The 20,969-nt window shown below is 48.7% G+C and overlaps 1 protein-coding gene across 3 annotated transcripts; it reads left to right on the top strand.

Annotated features, from left to right (window-relative positions):
• Window positions 1-6,075: 6,075 nt before the first annotated feature.
• On the top strand, window positions 6,076-16,437 carry LOC149440510 (uncharacterized). Of its 3 annotated transcripts, none has more exons than XM_089658535.1 (6): window positions 6,076-6,165; window positions 8,897-9,013; window positions 9,207-9,335; window positions 9,422-9,547; window positions 9,633-9,786; window positions 10,658-16,437. In XM_089658535.1, the coding sequence occupies exons 1-6, from the start codon at window positions 6,079-6,081 to the stop codon at window positions 12,472-12,474; spliced, it is 2,430 nt and encodes an 809-aa protein (XP_089514661.1). In that variant the 5' UTR covers window positions 6,076-6,078; the 3' UTR covers window positions 12,475-16,437. The 3 variants fall into 3 exon arrangements, with proteins under 3 accessions (XP_089514661.1, XP_089514660.1, XP_089514662.1); XM_089658534.1 differs by having other exon boundaries at window positions 10,655-16,437; XM_089658536.1 differs by lacking the exon at window positions 6,076-6,165 and having other exon boundaries at window positions 8,947-9,083; window positions 10,655-16,437.
• Window positions 16,438-20,969: the final 4,532 nt, after the last annotated feature.

The following is a 20,969-nucleotide window of genomic DNA, read 5'->3' as shown; positions in this document are numbered from 1 at the left end:
ATCCTTCCTTTGCCGTGCCCAGGGCCGTGTCCCGGATAAGCCCCCAATCCTGCCTTTGCCGTGCCCAGGGCCGTGTCCCGGATAAGCCCCCTATCCTGCCTTTGCCGTGCCCAGGGCCGTGTCCCGGATAAGCCCCCTATCCTTCCTTTGCCGTGCCCAGGGCCGTGTCCCGGATAAGCCCCCTATCCTTCCTTAGCCGTCCCCCGATTAAGCCCCCTATCCTTCCTTTGCCGTGCCCAGGGCCGTGTCCCAGATAAGCCCCCTATCCTGCCTTTGCCGTGCCCAGGGCCGTGTCCCGGATAAGCCCCCTATCCTTCCTTTGCCGTGCCCAGGGCCGTGTCCCGGATAAGCCCCCTATCCTTCCTTGGCCGTGCCCCGATTAAGCCCCCTATCCTGCCTTTGCCGTGCCCAGGGCCGTGTCCCGGAGAAGCCCCCCTATCCTGCCTTTGCCGTGCCCAGGGCCGTGTCCCGTGGCCCCCTATCCTGCCTTTGCTATGCTCAGGGCCGTGTCCCAGATAAGCCCCCTATCCTGCCTTTGCTGTGCCCAGGGCCATGTCCCAAATAAGCCCCCTATCCTGCCTTTGCCGTGCCCAGGGCCGTGTCCCGGATAAGCCCCCTTTCCTGCCATCCTGCCTTTGCTATTTCTAGGGCCGTGTCCCGAGTAAGCCCCCTATCCTGCCTTGGCCGTGTCCCGGAGAAGCCCCCTATCCTGCCTTTGCCGTGCTCAGGGCCGGGTCCCGAATATGCCCCCTATCCTACCTTTGCCGTGTCCAGGGCCGTGTCCCGGATAAGCCCCCTATCCTGCCTTTGCTGTGTCCAGGGCCATGTCCCGGAGAAGCCTCCTATCCTGCCTTTGCCGTGTCCAGGGCCGTGTCCCGGATAAGCCCCCTATCCTGCCTTTGCCGTGTCCAGGGCCGTGTCCCGGATAAGCCCCCTATCCTGCCTTTGCCGTGTCCAGGGCCGTGTCCCGGATAAGCCCCCTATCCTGCCTTTGCTGTGTCCAGGGCCATGTCCCGGAGAAGCCTCCTATCCTGCCTTTGCCGTGCCCAGGGCCATGTCCCGGAGAAGCCTCCTATCCTGCCTTTGCTGTGTCCAGGGCCATGTCCTGGTATTACAGCTTCAACCCCTTTTTAAGTTATTACACATGTGGGTCTACTCAAAAAAGGCATCGATTGCAAGGATTGGGAGCCATGAGTACATAGTCCCTGCCTATTTAGTGGCGGGGCGGGGCAAACCCATAAAGTTGACGTCATTTGCGAACATTCATGTGGATGGATGAAATGCAGACCATTGGTGGGGGATAGCAGCGTCCTGGGAGCCGGGACCATAGGTTTGGCACGTATCTACTTTGCATTTCCTAAAGCATATTGGGCTTGTCGGTCAGAGGAAGGTCAAAGCCCCTTTCTGGTTCTAAACGACCGTCTTGATTAGTAAAGCCAGAGGACGAGCATGACCATCCAGTATTATGTAAAATTTGCAGAATGTGACTCCCGAGTTTCTCTTGGGAAAGGTTTTCACATTTGTTTCATGCTGAAGCCTCCACCAAGGTCCCCACAAACTTGGACCCCTGTTCCCAGTGGGTCTAACACACTTTGTTGTAGTTCTCCAGATCACTGCGCAAGGACTGTCCATGACCCCCCAAACACACTGGTGTTCCACAGACCGGACCATATGAGAGAGAAACCCGAGGAATCGCTTTTACCTTCCAAATACTGGACCATAAAGAAAGGAGGAACGCTTCTCTAATGTAAAACCTAACAAAAAAATTAAAGTGCCGAAAATACACTTATATTATAAAAGAGCTAAAATGAGCACTAAAAACAACTCTTGGGTTCCACATCCAAACCCAGAAACTGGAAGTGACGTAGGTTAGCCCCGCCCAATGCGTTTCGTGAAAACTACGCAACTTTTGGGCTCCTTAAACCCGATACATAGAAAATGAAGTCCAGAATTCTTATTACCCAAAAGTCTAATTAGCTTTGATAGGAAAACAATGTTCTTGGTGGCTCCTCAATAAACGTTCTACTGTCCGTATATTCATGAGACAATCTCTTCATATTTTGTGTTCGGAAGCAACGAATGTTTTGTAGGCGACCGACTACATCTGATGGATTTGGTTCACAATAAAGATTATTTCCTGTTTTTGCTTCTCTCCAACCAGTTGAACCTATGTGTGATTTGTGGTCTCTCCTCCTCCCCTCTCCTCGTGGCTGTATGAATGTTCGTCACGTTTGTACTGAACTTTTTTTTTTTTTATAGACTCCCAAGTGTTACATTCGCACATGGTTCATGCAAAAATGATATGTAGTACCCCTCGAGTTAGCTAGGGGGAGCTAGCTAGTTTTGTTTTGATAGACTGAGTAGCAGCCTGGACCTGAGTCAGCAGGGTCAATTTTAGGTCAGGGCTGTGCAGATCAGTTCTCTGAGACCTTCCCCTGATCTAGAGCCTTGGAGAAGAATCTAGAACTTAGTGGGTGGGGGTGAGGATGGCGCTGATCTTCGGAGTTCCAATTACACTGTGGAAAAATAAGTCAGCAGCTACAAAAACTGTATCTGCTGACTTTTAAAAAACAGCCACTCACCTGGCCCTCGATCCCGTGGTGTCCTCCCTGCAGCCCTTTTCACCAGCTGGCCGGTGTTCCGGACGCTGGCATCTTCAGTGTAGGCACCCGGCTGTGACAGCTTGCGGCTTCACAGCCGGGTGCCCAATGCGCATGTACGAGTAGCGCTGTTTCCTGAATGGTCTTTTGGGACCTGTCACGTGAGGGAGGGTGGACAACTTCCGCTTCCCATTGCCTAGGAGATCTCAGTGGGAGCAGGTGGCAATCGTTAACTGGGAGCAAGGGACCAGTCTTTAAAGCGGAACTTCCCCTTTTGGGTAGAGCTCCGCTTTAAGGGACTCTGGCCAATACCCAAGCAGGAGGCTTGGCATGGGGCCAGGGCAGCCTTTAATTGTGACTGAGCTTGCTCAGCAGCAGGAGAGTCCGAGTGGAAGATGTAGGAGAGGCTGAGACGCAGGAGCCTGGGGGCCCATTGGGAAAGCCCCTATCTACAGGCTCGGGTCTGTAGAGGAGGATTGCTTAGCCTCACCAGTCCCCAGAGAGAGGACCACCTGTGGAGCCAGCCCAGCAGAAGGCCTGAAGGCATCCACCAACCCACAAGCTCACAGGAGAGGACTGAGTAATCCTGCACCCCCTGGGCCAGACAAGGGGAGAGGGCAAAACCTGACTAGCTCCTTACCCAGGACTGTTAAATCTTATAGTGGCAGCCACTGGATCCCCTTGCCCAGGGATTCCCTCAGGCAGCTTGGTGAAGAAGAGGATTCATCTGGGTGGTACACCAGGAGAGGCTGGAGAGCTCTCCAAGAAGAGATCTACTGTATAGATACCTGTACATAGTTGCTAAGAAGTTGTCTTTGGGTAGTTTCCTTGGGCATCCCATACACCCCTCAACCGCAACCAAGTTCAATACCTCTAATAAAACCTAAAAAAACAAAACAAGCTCAAGGGCTGTTTACTGTCTCCAGAATGCAAGTCTGAGAAAATACATGTTGCCTGGCTGTGCAGGACTATAGGGGGACCCAATAACTTCAGTGACTCCTAAAGGGGTAGTGCTACATATACGAGGGGTGTTTAAGTCAGACCACCACAAAGCAAAATTCAGGTCCTCCCCCAACAATGAAGGACAAGTCCCACTGGAGGCAACCGGAGGAATTCAGTGTACGAAGGGTGTTCAAGTCAAACCGGGACTTTTAATTTTTCTGGTATGAAAAAGAGATGCTAGCGTAGTAGTAAGTGGCAAGTGTGTCCTATTACTGTACAGTCCAGAGACTGTTAATCAAGATGGCAGACAACGACGTTAGTGCGTGCATGGAACCTCGTGTGGTGATGACGTTTCTTCTGAATGAAGGCGTAAAACCCACCAATATCTACAGAAGACTTCAAGCTTAGTACGGTGATGACATGACATTTGAATGGTGGAAACATTTCAAAGATGGCCGTATGTCCATCAGTGATGGTGGTTTCCATCCCACTGCAGTCATTCCTGTGAACATTCAGCATGTGGAACGCCTGATCCTGGATCCTCGATGCATAGCCTGTCCTGAAATTGCACAAGAGGTGGAATTTTCTGTGGGAACGGTGAACACAATCACTCGTGAACATTTGCTGGGTACAAAGACAGTTTTCCGATTTTGACCGGCACCGAAGAATTGAAGTCTGCACTGCCTTGAAGGAACATTTTGAAAGGGAAGGCCCAGACTTTCTGGATCACATTATTACAGGTGACGAAATCTGGTCACATCATTTCACTCCAGAATCAAAGCAGTGGATGCATGCCGCCTCGCCACCACTAAAAAAAAAATTTTGTACAATTGCGACCCACTAAAAGAATTCCTCGGAGGTCAGCATTTCAGCACTGATGACGAAGTAAAGCTGGCTGTCCTAGGATGGTTCCGGCGTCCTGACAAATCTTTCTATGCCAAAGCTTTCCAGGCATTCGTGAAACGCTGGGATAAGTGCATACATGTAGCGGGGGAGTATGTCGAAAAATAAATTCAGTGTCCACTCCTTGAAATTTGTTCTTTTTATTATATAAACTCCAAATTCCTGGTTTGACCTGAATGCCTTCCCTGGTTCCACGGTTCACCCGCTTGTTAACACAAACAGCAAATCCTGTGCTTGCAGCTATAGCAATGCATGAAGCGTTGAATGAGAATGAGGAATGGTGAGATGTGGAGAAGTGATTGTTGGTGGCAGATGTGCTGGTTGCACCATCTCTTAATCTGCTGACCTCCTTGGATTTTCAAACAACACAATCTGTATAGTTTATAGAGGTTTGGTGTGGAAACCATCCAGTGGGGTGATCTGTGAATATCTGATGTGGAGAACCTTACGGAGGATGCACTACCTCAGGAGGGGATCTCAACATGGTCCTCTCCTACCTAAGGACCTTACAGGAAAATTGGGCTACTGCGATCACCAGATCACCAACACTGGATTGGAAAAAAAATGCAGCTGGTCTAAGGAATCCCAATCCAATCTCTCCTGGAAGTCGCCAGATGGAGGGTCTGAATTTGGTGTACAGAACCCATGGATCTGTTCTGTCTGGTGTTGGGTGGTTCAGACTGGTGGTGGTGGTGTATCGTGTGGTGACTGGTTTCTTGGCACTCATTAGGCCCCCTAATAGCTGATCATCTCTGAATGCTTCAATGGACTCAAATATTTTTACTGACCACAAGGTCCCTCTGTCACAGTTGTTTACCCTCCACATCCTGACCTAGGAACCTTCTCTGCTACTGTCACCCGTGGGCACTTCTTCATGTAACTAGGAAGTCTTTTTAAACATGAGCAGCAGAGATTTTCACAGCTTGAGCATTGGGTCTGACACCACCAATCTTCTCGTCCTGCTACTAACCAGTCCTGAAAACTCTGCTCAAGTCCCGTATGGAGCTATCCAATCTGCCACAGTCCAGTCCACTATGTCTATTCTGCAATGGTACAGTTCCACCGCCAGTCCTACTATAAGTGCTACCTAGTTCCTGCTCCATGGACCAACCCACCTCTGCATCTGTACGTACCTGTTGGGTCCGTTATGTTTAATATTTCGTGAGGGGGTCCCTGGCAGAACATCAGCTATACCTTAGACTTCACCTTAAGGGAAAACATTTGTGACGAGGTAAGAGGTCTACATCTTTGCCCAGCATCTGCCCGAAGTATGGGTCATACCCCCACAGCTTGTGACACCTTTTTGAAGGATAATAGATTGGCCCATGGAATAACTGGGCCAAGCTGTGTATGTTTTAATATTTTTATAACTAAAATTGGAGAATTCTGGATGCCGTAAAGGGCAATGACCCTCCTGAGGTCCGGTTCAAGGGTTCTCCAAACTGGGGCTCACAGGTCACAGCTTGGAGACCACTGGTTTAGACTGAGAAAAATAGAGATGGTTTCAGTTAGCATAGTCTCCACGAGATGGCATCTCAAGTATTTTAAGTGGAATACACTGTCAGGAAGTTGTGTGACATTGACAGGAAGTAAGATGAAGACAGGAAGTGATGTCAGGTACAGACAGGAAGTGATGTCAGGTATAAATAGGAAGTTCTGGGTGAGAGGGGAGACGGGAGGAAGTAGAGAGGAGACATTGCTGGAAGTGGCAGCAGAGGAGGTAATAAGATCCTATTTTCTATTTACACCCAGTAACCCCCCCCCCCCCGGTCATGTCCGTCCTCTTCCTTCATTGTCGTGTTGGTCCTCTTCCTTCATTGTTGTGTCGGTCCACTTCCTCTATCGTTGGGTCCATACTTTTCCTCTATCGTTGTATCGGTCCTCTTCCTTCATCATCATATTCGTACCTTTCCTCCATCAGTGTGTTGGTCCTCTTCCTATGTCGTGTTTTTTCTTCTTCGTTTTCGTCTTGGTCCTCTTCCTCTGTCGTGTCCGTCCTCTTCCTCCATCGTCATGCCCGTCCTCTTCCGTCGTCCTGTCCACCCTCTTCCTCCACCGTCTCGCCCGTCATCTTCCTCCATCGTCTCGCCTGCCCTCTTCCTCCACCGTCCTGTCCATCCTCTTCTTCCGTCGTCCTGTCCATCCTCTTCTTCCGTCGTCCTGTCCGTTCTCTTCTTCTGTCGTCCTGTCCATCCTCTTCCTCCGTCGTCACGTCCATCCTCTTCTTCCATCATGATGCCCACTCTCTTCCTCCGTCGCCCCGTCCATCCTCTTCCTCCGTCGTCTCGCCCGTCCTCTTCCTCCATCGTCTCACCCACCCTCGTCCTCCATCGTCCCGTCCGCCCTCTTCCTCCACTGTCACGCCCGCCCTCTTCCTCCACCGTCGCGCCCGTCCTCTTCTTCCACCGTCCTGCCCGCCCTCTTCCTCCACCGTCCTGCCCGCCCTCTTCCTCCATCGTCTCGCCCGCCCTCTTCCTCCATCGTCTCGCCCGCCCTCTTCCTCCATCGTCTCGCCCGCCCTCTTCCTCCATCGTCTCGCCCGCCCTCTTCCTCCACCGTCTCGCCCGCCCTCTTCCTCCACCGTCCTGTCCGCCCTCTTCCTCCACCGTCCTGTCCGCCCTCTTCCTCCACCGTCACGTCCGTCCTCTTCCTCCGTCGTCCCGTCCGTCCTCTTCCTCCGTCGTCCCGTCCGTCCTCTTCCTCCGTCGTCCCGTCCGTCCTCTTCCTCCGTCTTCCCGTCCGTCCTCTTCTTCCACCGTCCCGTCCGCCCTCTTCCTCCACCGTCCCGTCCGTCCTCTTTCTCCGTCGTCCCGTCCGTCCTCTTCCTCCGTCGTCCCGTCCGTCCTCTTCCTCCGTCGTCCCGTCCGTCCTCTTCCTCCGTCTTCCCGTCCGTCCTCTTCTTCCACCGTCCCGTCCGCCCTCTTCCTCCACCGTCCCGTCCACCCTCTTCCTCCACCGTCCCGTCCGCCCTCTTCCTCCACCGTCCCGTCCGCCCTCTTTTTTTCCATCTATAGCTACTTGACCTCCAGAAGGTTTTACCCCTTTCATGACCAGGACATTTTTTGCTATGGGGGCGGCAGGCATGCACGCACGCTCCCTACCCGGGAATGCTGGTCTATGTACGTGAACGTGATCCAGCACCAAGCGACTGCCCTGCCACAGTGAAAGTACATGGCGTGGTCCACAAGTGGATATGTTAAGAGACGCCATATTGTAGCATTTGAACAATGACGGTAATGTTGCGCACCCCCATAGGAGCCGCTGGTTTTGAACAGTCAGGTTTCCCCCACTTAGTGTGCACACAGCCAGACACATGGCATTTCCTTCTCACTTACTGACTCAGTAAAACAGTCTAAGGGTATCTTTTGTACTTTTATTGCTGAGTAAAATGTAGATAGGTATGGGGGGTGAGGGGAGGCACGGGATACCCCAAAGGAACCACAGTAGCAGAGGACTCTTCCAACTATGCCGGCAGAGAACGTTCACAGAGTCGCTACTTACTAGGAGAAATGCTTTGGATTTATCTCTGTGTGGAACCATAGCGAATTATGCAGGCCATAGACAGGTCAAAAATCGGCCGTTTAAAAAAAAAAACAAACAAAAAACGAAAAATCGGTTGTTCGATCAGCCGACGTTACCACCAACAGTAAAAAAAATTGGCCAATTTTCATCCCATCTATGGCCGACATTTAACCCCATAATTACTTCTGTCCCTTGCAGAGACAGGGGAGCACATGGGAGCAATACATAGAATAATAAGAAGAATAAAAGAAGAATTCCAATTCGCTATTATATTTTATATGAAAAGTCTTGCGGTTGCAACAATGTATCCATTTCGGATACAGATGTTTTATTTGGATACAAATGGATACATTGTTGCAACCGCAAGACTTTCTTCTTCCTTCTTTCTTCCTTCCTTCCTTCTCCAGAGTACTTCTGATGAGAAGCCCCAAAATTTTAGGGCTTACCTCCCCCCCTCCCAGCCTTAGCTATGGCTAGGACCTCTGGGATCTCTATACAGCATCTCAACAGACTGCCCAGAGGGGCAAAGCCCCTGAGACAGGGGACTTCTCTGGCAGGGCTAACCCAGGATCCAAGGCCCCTCTGCTCTAGTGCTTCAGGCTATACATGGGTTCTCCAACCACCTTCTGGACAGACCTCTCCAGGTTTGGGCTGGGCTCCCATAAATATTCAAGCTGCTCTTCCATTCTTCCTCTCACTGTAGTCCTAGAACCTTCCAGAATGCAAAACGGGGGAAGAAATCAGACCAGCAGCCTGGGTAATACTGAGTAGGCTAAAGCAATCAACCTCTGCTTGACTGATTACAATAGAGCTAAACCAAATTTACCTAGTAATGTAGTATAAGAAGTAATCTGAGATGTCAGAACTATGGAGGAGATTATTCATCTCAGTGCAGTCCAGATAATTCCCAGTCTATTATCCATCTACAGAGAGGAATGACTTCTATAGACCACATGACCACATCAAAAATGGACGAGGACCAGAGTCACATGACCGAGAAAATACTAAACCTCACCCTGGAGATCATCTACCTGCTGACCGGAGAGGTGAGGATTCTGGGAGGTCACATGACATCACTCTGATCTCTATTAATAAAACACAGACCTGACCGGAGAGGTGAGGAGGATTCTGGGAGGTCACATGATGTCACTCTCATGTCTATTAATAAAACAGACCTGACCGGAGAGGTGAGGAGGATTCTGGGAGGGTCATAGTATTACTCTTTATCTTTCAATACAGAGTTTTCCTCCTGTGAAGGCTGGTGACCAGGTGACCATCACAGTACCTTCACCTCACTCCCTGAAATCTGAGAGAAACGAGAAGATTCTAGAAGTCACCAGAGAGATCAGTGAGCTGCTGACAGGAGAGGTGAGCGGTGCTGGGAATTCTGGGACATTCTCCAGTAACAGACAAGGGATGTGTCTGGATGGTGACTGTATCATTGTGTGTGTCAGGTTCCTATAAGGTGTCAGGGTGTCACTGTCTATTTCTCCATGGAGGAGTGGGAGTATTTAGAAGGACACATGGATCTCTACAAGGAAGTCATGATGGAGGACCACAAGATCCTACGGCACCACCAGGTAGAAGCCTAACAACTGATGCCATTTGTGTTTTGGTCAGTACAACTGCTGCCTCATTACTATTATTTTTTTCTTCTACATTCAGAGTGGAAGCCTGACTGGTTTTAATGTTATTGTTAAAGAAGAAGATGATGAAATCGATGAGGAGAATGTGACAGAAAAATGTCAGTCCTTCCAAGGACACAAGGATCTCTACAAAGACGTCATGATGGAGAATCAGCCGCCCCTCACATCACCGGGTAAGAGGAGAATAAATTAAAGCTGGAACAGCCAGCAGAGTAATGGGGGAAATTGTAATTGTATACGTAATTTTTTAGCAGTTTGATATAAACCTATAATGTCTTCAAAATCCCAACTTCTGTCCATAAAAACATCATCAACATACCCACAACAATACCTAATATGGCAAACAAGCGAAGAGGAAGAATTGTACCATGTGGTAGACCAACATCCAGTCCTTACCAGGAGAATGCAATCTTTGTATTTGTCACACTACCAATGTTCCCAATATGGTGTACACCATCTCCATTCCTCCATATAATGTCATGTTCCCAACAAATGAGGAGGAGATACTGGATACCATATGGAAGGTCCATCTCCATTCCTCAATATAACGTCATGTTCCCAACAATTGAGGAGGAGATACTGGACACCATATGAAAGGTCCATCTCCATTCCTCAATATAACGTCATGTTCCCAACAAATGAGGAGGAGATACTGGACACCATATGAAAGGTCCATCTCCATTCCTCAATATAACCTCATGTTCCCAACAAATGAGGAGGAGATACTGGACACCATATGGAAAGTCCATCTCCATTCCTCAATATAATGTCATGTTCCCAACAAATGAGGAGGAGATACTGGACACCATATGAAAGGTCCATCTCCATTCCTCAATATAACGTCATGTTCCCAACAAATGAGGAGGAGATACTGGACACCATATGAAAGGTCCGTCTCCATTCCTCGATATAACATCATGTTCCCAACAAATGAGGAGGGCATACTGGACACCATATGGAAGGTCCATCTCCATTCCTCAATATAACTATAACTTCTGACTACAAAATGTTTTTTAATATGAATAAATGTTTTCTGCCCAGCAGATGCAGATGATGTCTTGAACACCTCAGGAAGTCCTCTTATTTTACCACTGGAATATAAAGAAGAAGAAGATAGTGACAATACACAATTACCTGTTTCCCTCAATTTGCACCCCAGTCATGACCCTATGGAGGAATTAGAAGACCCCTGTAATGCTGAGGAATCGTCTGATAAAGCTCACAGTATGGAGAAAAATGTCCCTCAGGGTCTTGATTCTGTAGATGGACCTCCAGAGTTGACAAATCCTGAGGAGTCCAAGAAGCGTCCATTTTCCTGTTCAGAATGTGGGAAAGCTTTTATGTGGAAATCTGATCTTCTCCACCATCAAAGATTCCACACCGGGTACTATCGCTTTTCGTGTTCGGAGTGCAGGAAACGCTTCAGTTCGAAATCGCTTCTCCTTCGACACCAACGCTCCCATTCCGGAGAGCGGCCTTTTTCGTGCTCGGAATGCGGCAAATCTTTCATCACCAAGTCGGATCTGGTGGTCCACGTGAAGGGTCACATAGGTCTGAGACCTCATGTGTGTTCGGAGTGCGGCCAGTCCTTCACGAACAAAGCTAATCTGACCATACATCTCAGGAGTCACACAGGAGAGAGACCCTTCTCGTGTTCAGAGTGCGGGAAATGTTTCGCTCGGAGGGCCACCCTCAGAATTCACCAGAGAACACACATGGATAAAATGCCAAACACACAAAAACCTGACCTCGTCGTGCACCAACCAACCGACACAGGCGAACAACCGTTTTCCTGTGTCGAATGCGGAAAACGCTTCAGCAGAAACTCGTGCCTTACTAAACATTTGAAGTGTCACGTTGGCAAGAGGTCAACGTCGTGTGCAGTGTGTGGGAAGTGTTTTGAAACTATTTCCGAGCTCCGTACACACCAGAGCGTTCACGCCGCCGAAGGGATCTTTCCATGCGCAGAGTGTGAAAAATCGTTCACAGGTTTATCGCAGCTGGTCGAACACCAAAAGCTTCACTCTCGTAAAAAACCCTTTTCGTGTTCGGAGTGTGGGAAATCCTTCCCGAAGAAATGGAAGCTTGTCGTACACAGGAGGGTCCACACTGGCGAAAAGCCCTTCCTGTGTCCTGAATGCGGTGCAAGTTTTACAGAAAAAGGGAGCCTTCGCGACCACATGCAGCGCCACACTGGCGAGAAGCCGTTTTCCTGCTCAGAGTGCGAGAAACGTTTCGCCTTAAAAAAAGACTTCCTTCAGCATCAGAGGATTCACAGAGAAGAACGTCCTTTCTCCTGCTCGGAGTGCGGGAAATGTTTCGCTCAGAAAGAAGACTTGCTTCAGCACCAGAGGAGTCACACAGAGGAGTCTTCCTTCTCCTGTTCAGAGTGCGGGAAATGTTTCAAGGACAACAGGCGCCTTCTGAGTCACATGAAGGAGTGTCCTATTGTATGTTCGGAGTGCGGGAAATTTTTTTCACGGAAGGGAAATCTCATAGCGCATAAGAGAATTCACGCTGGGGTGCGTCCGTATTCGTGCTCGGAGTGTCGGATAAGTTTTAGTCGGAAAGAGCACCTTGTCGCGCACCAGAGGAGGCACACGGGCGAGCTTCCTTACTCCTGTTCAGAGTGCGGGAAATCCTTTCGTATAAAAGCAACTCTTTTGACGCATGAGAGAGTTCACACGGGCGTGCGCCCATATTCTTGTCCAGAGTGCGGGAAGTGTTTCAATCAGAGAGGACATCTTCTCAAACACCAAAAAACACATATGGGAAAATTTCCTTTCTCCTGCTTCAACTGTGAGAAGTCGTTCAGCAAAAAATCCGAACTCGACCTTCACCGGAGAGATCACCACCTCTGACGGCGATACGTGGTTGCAGCAAACAGGACGTGCAAGTTACATATCTCATTCATCTAAACTACGGTCCACCGAAACATCATCCTCCGATGAGTCATGTCCACAAGAAAATGGCGCCTGTCCACGCTCAAACGCCTAACACGTTTCACCCTTGTGTGGCTTACTCAAAGATTTGGTCAGGAGGAATACCGACTCGTCAAGCTCCATCCATACCACAAGAAAATGTCGCCCATCCACACACTCAGCAGACCACAAGTATGTAATGATCAAGAAATGGCTTCAGTTCGGCTCTCCGCCTATGGAAGAACTCCACCGACGTGTTTCACCCTTGTGGGGATTAATCGTAGATTTGGTCAGGATGAATACTGGCTCATCAAGCTCCATCCATACCACAAGAAAATGGTGCCCATCCACACACTCAGCAGACCACAAGTATGTAATGAATAAGAAATGGCTTCAGCTCGGCTCTCTACCCATGGAAGAACTTCACCAACGCGTTTCACCCTTGTGGGGCTTACTCATAGATTTGTCTGTTTGGGCAGAATACTGACTCATCAATCTCCATCCACACCACAAGAAAATGGTGCCCACCCACATGCTCAGCACACCACAAGTATGTAATGAATAAGAAATGGCTTCAGCTCGGCTCTGCACCTGTGGAAGAACCCCACCGACGCGTTTCACCCTTGTGTGGCTTACTCATAGATTTGTCTGGTTGGGACAAATACCAACTTGTCAAGCTCCATCCACACCACAAGAAAATGGTGCCCTTCTGCACTCAAATGCTCCGCACACCACAAGTATGTAATGAATGAGAAATGGCTTCAGCTCGTCTCTTGCCTATGGAAGAACCCCACCGACGCATTTCACCCTTGTGTGGCTTACTCAGATTTGGTCAGGATGAAAACCGACTCGTCAAGCTCCATCCATACCACAAGGAAATGGCGCCCATCCACACATGCTCAGCACACCACAAGTATGTAATGAATAAGAAATGGTTTCAGCTCGGCTCTCTACCTATAGAAGAATTCCATTGATGCGTTTCACCCTTGTGGGGATTAATCGTAGATTCGTCTGGTCAGGATGCTTGTCAAGCTCCATCCAGACCACAAGAAAATGATTCCCATCTGCACTCAGATGCTCAGCACACCACAAATATGTAATGAATAAGAAATGGCTTCAGCTTGGCTCTGCACCTATGGATGAACCCCACAGACGCGTTTCACCATTGTGTGGCTTACTAATAGTTTTGTCTGGTTGGGATGAATGCTGACTCAGCAAGCTCCATCCATACCACAAGAAAATGATGCCCTTCTGCACTCAGATGCTCAGCACACCACAAGTATGTAATGAATGAGAAATGGCTTCAGCCCAGCTCTCCGCCTATGGACGAACTCCACTGACACGTTTCACCCTTGTGTGGCTTACTCATAGATTTGTCTCGTTGGGAAGAATACTGACTCAAGCTCCATCCATACCACAAGAAAATGGTGCCCGTCTGCACTCAGATGCTCCGCACACCAAAACTATGTAATGAATAAGAAATGGCTTCAGCTCGGCTCTCTACCCATGGAAGAACTCCACTGACACGTTTCACCCTTGTGTGGCTTACTCATAGATTTGGTCAGGATGAATACTGGCTTGTCAAGCTCCATCCACACCACAAGAAAATGGCGCCCGTCCACATGCTCAGCACACCACAAGTATGTAATGATCAAGAAATGGCTTCAGCTCGGCTCTCTACCTATGGAAGAACTTCACCAATGCGTTTCACCCTTGGGCTTACTCATATACTTGTCTGGTTGGGAAGAATACTGACTCATCAAGCTCCATCCACACCACAAGAAAATGGCACCCGTCCACACACGCTCAGCACACCACAACAATGTAATGAACAAGAAATGGCTTTAGCTCGGCTCTGCACCCATGGAAGAACTTCACCAACATGTTTCACCCTTGTGTGGCTTATTCAAAGATTTGTCTGATCAGGATGAATACCAACTCACCAAGCTCCATCCATACCACAAGAAAATGGTTCCCGTCTGCACTCACAAGCTCAGCACACCGCAAGTATCTAATTAGGGATAAATGGCTTCAGCTCGGCTCTGCACCCATGGAAGAACTTCACCAACACGTTTCACCCTTGTGTGGCTTACTCATAGATTTGGTCAGGATGAATACTGGCTCGTCAAGCTCCATCCATACCACAAGAAAATGTTGCCCGTCTGCACTCAAAAGCTCAGCACACGCCGCAAGTATGTCATTAATGAGAAATGGCTTTAGCTTGGTTCTCCACCCATTGAAGAACCCCACCAACGCATTTCGCCCGTGTGGCTCCTAATTATACATATTTCTCGTCAGGACAAATACCAGCTCATCAAGATCCATTTAGACTACAAGAAAATGGTGCCTGTCCGCACGCAAAAGCTCAGAACACCACAAGTATGTAATTAATGAAAAATGGCTTCAGCTTGGCTCTCTACCCATGGAAGAACCCTGCTAACATGTTTCGCCCTTGTGTGGTTTCACTGGCTCTGATTAAGCCCCAAAAGGGCAAGAGCATAGCTTACTTGCATTGTGCTGAGATTTTGGGTATGGACGGGCGCCGTTCTTGTGGTCTGGATGAAGCTTGACAAGTCAAAATTCATCCTGAGGACCAGAGAAATCTATGATCAAGCCCCAACAAGCATGAAACGCATCGGATGGGTTCTTCCATTGGTGGAAAGCCAAGCTGAAACCATTTCTTACTAATTCCATATTTACGCTGTGCTGAGCTTTTGAATGTGGACGGACACCATTTTCTTGTGGTCTGGGTGGAGCTTGATCAACCGGTATTCAGCCCGACCACCACCAGCAGACAGTAGGACCATCCAACCTAATCACCTACGATTAAGTCCAACAAGGGTCAAAACACATTGGAAGAGAGTTTCTTCCATGGGCGGAGAGCCGAGCTGAAGCTATATCTCATTAATTACATAATTGCAGTGTGCTGAGCTTTTGAGTGTGGATGGGCACCATTTTCTTGTGGTCTGGGTGGAGCTTGACCAACTGGTATTCAGCCCGACCACCACCAGCAGACAGTAGGACCAGCCTACCTAATCACTGACGAGTAAGTCAGTAAGTTGGAAGAGAGGTTCTTCCACGGGTGGAGAGCCGTGCTGAAGGCATTTCTTACTAATTCCATACTTACGCTGTGCTGTGCTTTTGAGTGTGGATGGACACCATTTTCTTGTGGTCTGGGTGGAGCTTGGCCAACCGATATTCAGCCCAACCACCACTAGCAGACAGTAGGACCATCCTACCTAATCATCTAGGATTAAGTCCCACAAGGGGCAAAACATGTTGGAAGAGAGGTTCTTCCACGGACGAAGAGCCGAGCTGAAGCTATTTCTCATTAATTACATAACTGCAGTGTGCTGAGGTTTTGAGTGTGGACGGGCGCCATTTTCTTGTGGTCTGGTTCAAGCTTCAAGAGACGGTATTCATCCTGACCAGAGAAATCTACAATTAGGCCCCAACAAGCTTCAAACGCGTTGGATGGGTTCTTCCATGGGCGGAGAGCCGAGATGAAGCCACTGCTCATTAACTACCTACTTGTGGTGTGCTGAGCTTTTAAGTGTGGATGGGTGCCATTTTCCTGTGGTTTGGATGGAGCTCGATGAGTCGGTATTCGTCCCAACCAGCACCAATTACTACTAGGACCAGCCGGCCAGTTCACTAGGAGCTCGATGAGTCGGTATTCGTCCCAACCAGCACCAATTACTACTAGGACCAGCCGGCCAGTTCACTATTTGGGATATTTATGCACTTCTGTTTTTCTTGTTTAGTCTACTCCTGTGAGTCCTGTTTGGGTTGAATAGTTGTATCATCTTTTTTATTGATGGGACTTTTAAGGCAACCAAATATTATGGATAAAAAGTATCGGTTTTATTACAAATATCCATAAAATCGAACATTTAAAACACATTGGCTGATGTATTCATTGAAGGTTTTTCTTTCTCTCTACACACAGATAATGTTCTAACTGCTCCTCGAATCACATGTGTTACCAGGTAATATGTTAAATTTTGACAGACGATCACATGGGGAGCGCCAACGTGTTTCATATCTTCAGGGGTGAAGCAGTGGTAGATCTGCAACATAAAGATTTCATTTGTAATCTCATATTTTTCCAATGCAATAAAATGTGTCACCTTGAATACATAACGATACAGAAATAGCCTACGTAGCAGAGACAACATGTACACATGATGTCAGCCAACCCATAAAAACAGTGGTCCAGCAAGGTGTCACAGGTTCCACCAAGGTACAAAACGCAAAGATCACCAAGTCCCCTCAGGTAGGTATACTGTGAACATACATTCACTGGCCACTTTGCTAGTCCCGGGTTGGATCCCCTTTTGCCTTCATTCTTTGTGGCATATATTCCACAAGGCGTTGGAAACGTTCCTCAGAGATTTTGGCCCATATTGTCACGATAGCATCACGTAGTTGCTGCAGATTTGTTGGTTGCACATCCATGATGGGAATCTCCCATTCCAACACATCCCAAAGGTGCTCCATTGGATGGAGATCTGGTGACTGTGGAGGCCATTGGAGTGCAGGGACCTCATTGTCATGTTCAAGAAACCAGTTGGAGATGATTTGAGCTTTGTGACATGGAGCATTATCCTGCTGGAAGGAGCCATCAGAAGATGGAGACACTGGAGTCATAAAGGGGTGGACATGGTCAGCAACAATACTCAGGTAGGCTGTGGAATTTAAACAATGTTCAATTGGTACTAAGGGGCCCAAAGTGTGCCAAGAAAACCTCCCCCACACCATGACACCACCACCCCCAGCCTGAACCATTGATATAAAGCAGGATGGATCCACCACACCATGACACCACCACCACCAGCCTGAACCGTTGATACAAGGTAGGATGGGTCCACCACACTATGACACCACCAGCACCAGCCTGAACCATTGACACAAAGCAGGATGGATCCACCACACCATGAACCGTTGATACAAGGCAGGATGGATCCACCACACTATGACACCACCAGCCTGAACCATTGATACAAAGCAGGATGGATCCACCACACCATGACACCACCACCAGCCTGAACAGTTGGTACAAGGCAGGATGGATCCACCCCACCATGACACCATCACCAGCCTGCACCATTGATACAAGGCAGGATGGATCCACCACACCATGACACCACCACCACCAGCCTGAACCATTGATTCAAAGCAGGAAGGATCCACCACAACATGACACCACCACCACCAGCCTGAACTGTGGATACAAGGCTGGATGGATCCATGCTTTCATGTTGTTTACGCCAAATTCTGACCCTACCATTTGAATGTCGCGGCTGAAATCCAGACTCATCAGACCAGGCAACGTTTTTCCAATCTTCTATCATCCAATTTTGGTGATCCTGTGCGAACTGTAGTGCCCGTTTCTTGTTCTTAGCTGACAGGAGTGGCACCCGATGTGGTCTTCTGCTGCTGTAGCCCATCTGCTTCAAGGTTGGACGTGTTGTCGGTTCAGAGATGGTATTCTGCATACCTTGGTTGTAATGAGCAGTTATTGGAGTTACTGTTGCCTTTTGTATCATCTGGAACCAGTCTGCCCATTGTCCTCTGACATCAACAAGGAATTTTTATCCACACAACTGCCGCTCACTGGATACTTTCTCTTTTTCGGACCATTCTCTGTAAACCCTAGAGATGGTTGGGCGTTAAAATCCCAGATCAGCAGTTTTTGAAATGCTCAGACCAGCCCGTCTTGCACCAACAACCATGCCTTGTTCAAAGTCACTTAAATCCCCTTTCTTCCTCATTCTGATGCTCAGTTTGAACTTCCGCAAGTCGTCTTCACCACATCTAAATGCATTGAGTTGCTGCCATGTGATTGGCTGATTACCAATTTGTGATACCATGCAATTGAACAGGTGGACCTAATAAAGTGGCTGGTGCGTGTTTAATGCAAAAGAACCCATTGGTCCAAGACCTTTCAAATAAATATCGATATCTATGGAAATAATTTCAAAAGCCATCCAGATCTCATCTGTTTGAGGTCAAAAGGCAAAATGCCAGAGATTCTCCATGTGAAACATTCATAATGCTGATGAAAAGAGGTGTGGCCAGTATCCAGCTACATGTGGCTCAGACCATAAATATTCTGCAAATTTGTCCCTCATGTGATGCCCATCAACCAATGGTAACTCATATGATGCTCAGGTGATGTCACAGTGCGTGGAGCTGACGCCGTCACAATAATAGTCCTGCCAAGGCTGCACAAAATATGCAGCAAGAGAGCTGCAAGCCACACACTAAAGGGAAAAGAGAGAAGGAGCAGGTACTACTCATCCCACTAAACACTCCAACTCTTCAAATGGGATCTGTAGGTTCCATATATGGGACAAACCAAGGGCCCAACCTCCAATGAATGTAAGGGGAGGACCAGGGACAGTCAGGATGCGGAGACAAAGGCTAGACGATGCTAAACGTCCTCCACCAGAAAATGAGGCAGAGCTCTATCGGACTTACTGCAGCTTCTGATGCCCCTTGCAAGAAGCTCACCGTGTGCGGTGAAATCAGAGTTAAAAATTTCAGTCCAGAAGAGAAGCTCTGGGCAGACCTCCAGGAATGGTGGCGAGCTGTTGAGGAGGAAACTTTCATTTTAGGAGGACCATGACATTGAGTTCTCAAATTCTCAAATGGTTTATGCAAAGATTATGTAGAGATGTGCTGGTTGCTTTACATCTTAAACAGCAGTTGCAAAGCATTTTTTTTTTCTTTTCCCTCTTTGTGAGTGACAGACAGGAAAAGCAGGACTGTGCTCTGATTGGTTGTTGCTACAGCTGAGAAGGATCCACCTATAGCAGCATGGTTGCAGCTGAACTTATGATTGGCTGTGGAGGAAAGGAGAGAGCAAAAAGGAAGAAGCACATGTGGGGAGGCAGATATTTTCAGGGGACCGCATGGAGCAAGGGCTCCTGGTGTGAAGTCACAGAGTCTCTCTCTCTGTGCTGCTAGAGCCCATGGACTGGGCTGGGAGTGTGTAGCTGTTATGATCCGCCAGGTGGTGCCTCTGGCTGCCCACTTGACAGACCTACCCAAAGCGTGGAGTCTAAGTCCCGGTCTGTGCTTTCACCAGGGCCCCTGATGGTGGGGATGGACTTGAAACAGACCAGGACCAGGTCACGACCTCTGAGCAGGCCCACCAGTGGCAGAGGGAACCTACGGGGATGTATAGGTACCAGGAGAGCCAGATGTGAGGAGGCCGGCAGGACCTAGCAGGATGGATCACAAGTAGTGGTCCCGTGGGGTAGGCGAGGTACAGAATTGGCAGGTCACATGCAGGGTCAGCAGGATAAGTCAGTCCGTAGATAGGTCAAACAAGCCGGGAGTCAGGATGGGAGAAGGCAGAGTAGTCAGGACAATCCGGGTCAAATACAGGAGAAGGCAGAGTAGTCAGGACAATCCGGGTCAAATACAGGAGAAGGCAGCGTAGTCAGGGTCAATCAGGGTCAATAACTCAGGTACAGGACTCAGGAACTCAGATAGACCTTGCGGCGATCAGTGACAGTGCAGGGCATCTTTAAATATTGCACCCTGCACTGTCATTGGCCGCCCAGGACGCGCCCCCGGGCTGTCATTGGCCGCCCAAGGCGCGCCCGCGGCTCCTACTGCGCATGCGCGGCGTCCTGTCATCTGCGGCTCGCTGGGACCTGGTGCTTGTGTCCCGGCGTGAGCCGTCACCAGTGCGCGTGCGCCGGCCGACAGGACGCCGCGATCCCTGACAGTAGCAGAGGAATTGTTGCAGAAGGACAGTGTGCAAATCAAGGATTGCCCTGCCTGACACTCAGGATTACAGCCACTCAAGTGCATGTGTCTCTCAAAGTCTGGAGCTGCTGAAAGAGAGAGGATTTCTACTGCTGTCTAATGCTATCTAGAGGATAATCCAGAAACAGTGAGTACTCTGTGATGAAAGGGGATTTGATATTGCTGCATTTGCTGTTAATCTCTGGAGAATGGTCATGAGAAAGCCTGCTCTCTAATTCTCAGAGTGACACAGATCTTGGAAAGCCCAAGCTGCTCAGAATTAGCTATTCCTGATGCTGATGAGAGAACTCTGTCACTGTATGTTACTGGTTTGTCTCCTCAAGACTTGTGCTGTGGCTGAAGAGTGTGTTTAGTTCCAAGTCCCCACAGAAGCTTGCTGCTTTGAATATACTGAGCAAGTGTCAGTATATCAGGATTTCCCCTGTATGGTAAAGATTTGTTGAAGTGTTGTTTTTCTTCTATTGCAATGTTCACTGGAAGATTCTGTTTAAAGGAGACTGTGCTATCCTGCTACCCCTGGATTACAAATACTCTCCCATGCAGAGAGTGAGCACTCTTCCATTGATTAAAGGGCCCCAACGTTGAGAGACTTTGGCCAGTGGTTAGGTAGGATATTTCTGCTCTAGATAGTACTGCTATAGCAAATGTCAATA

The sequence above is a fragment of the Staurois parvus genome, unplaced genomic scaffold, assembly GCF_062004578.1.
Source record: "Staurois parvus isolate SC_StPar_1 unplaced genomic scaffold, SC_StPar_1.0 ptg001079l, whole genome shotgun sequence".
NCBI classification, from domain to species: domain Eukaryota; kingdom Metazoa; phylum Chordata; class Amphibia; order Anura; family Ranidae; genus Staurois; species Staurois parvus.
The sequence above is the reverse complement of the archived record's forward strand: the minus strand, read 5'-3'. Positions and strand labels throughout refer to the sequence as shown.

Coding starts and splice junctions, on each gene's coding strand:
- LOC149440510 (XM_089658534.1), top strand. CDS start 6,079: ATGTCAGGTATAAATAGGAAGTTCTGGGTGAGAGGGGAGACGGGAGGA. Junction 9,336..9,421: donor GTGAGCTGCTGACAGGAGAG/GTGAGCGGTGCT, acceptor TGTGTGTGTCAG/GTTCCTATAAGGTGTCAGGG. Junction 9,548..9,632: donor AGATCCTACGGCACCACCAG/GTAGAAGCCTAA, acceptor TTCTACATTCAG/AGTGGAAGCCTGACTGGTTT.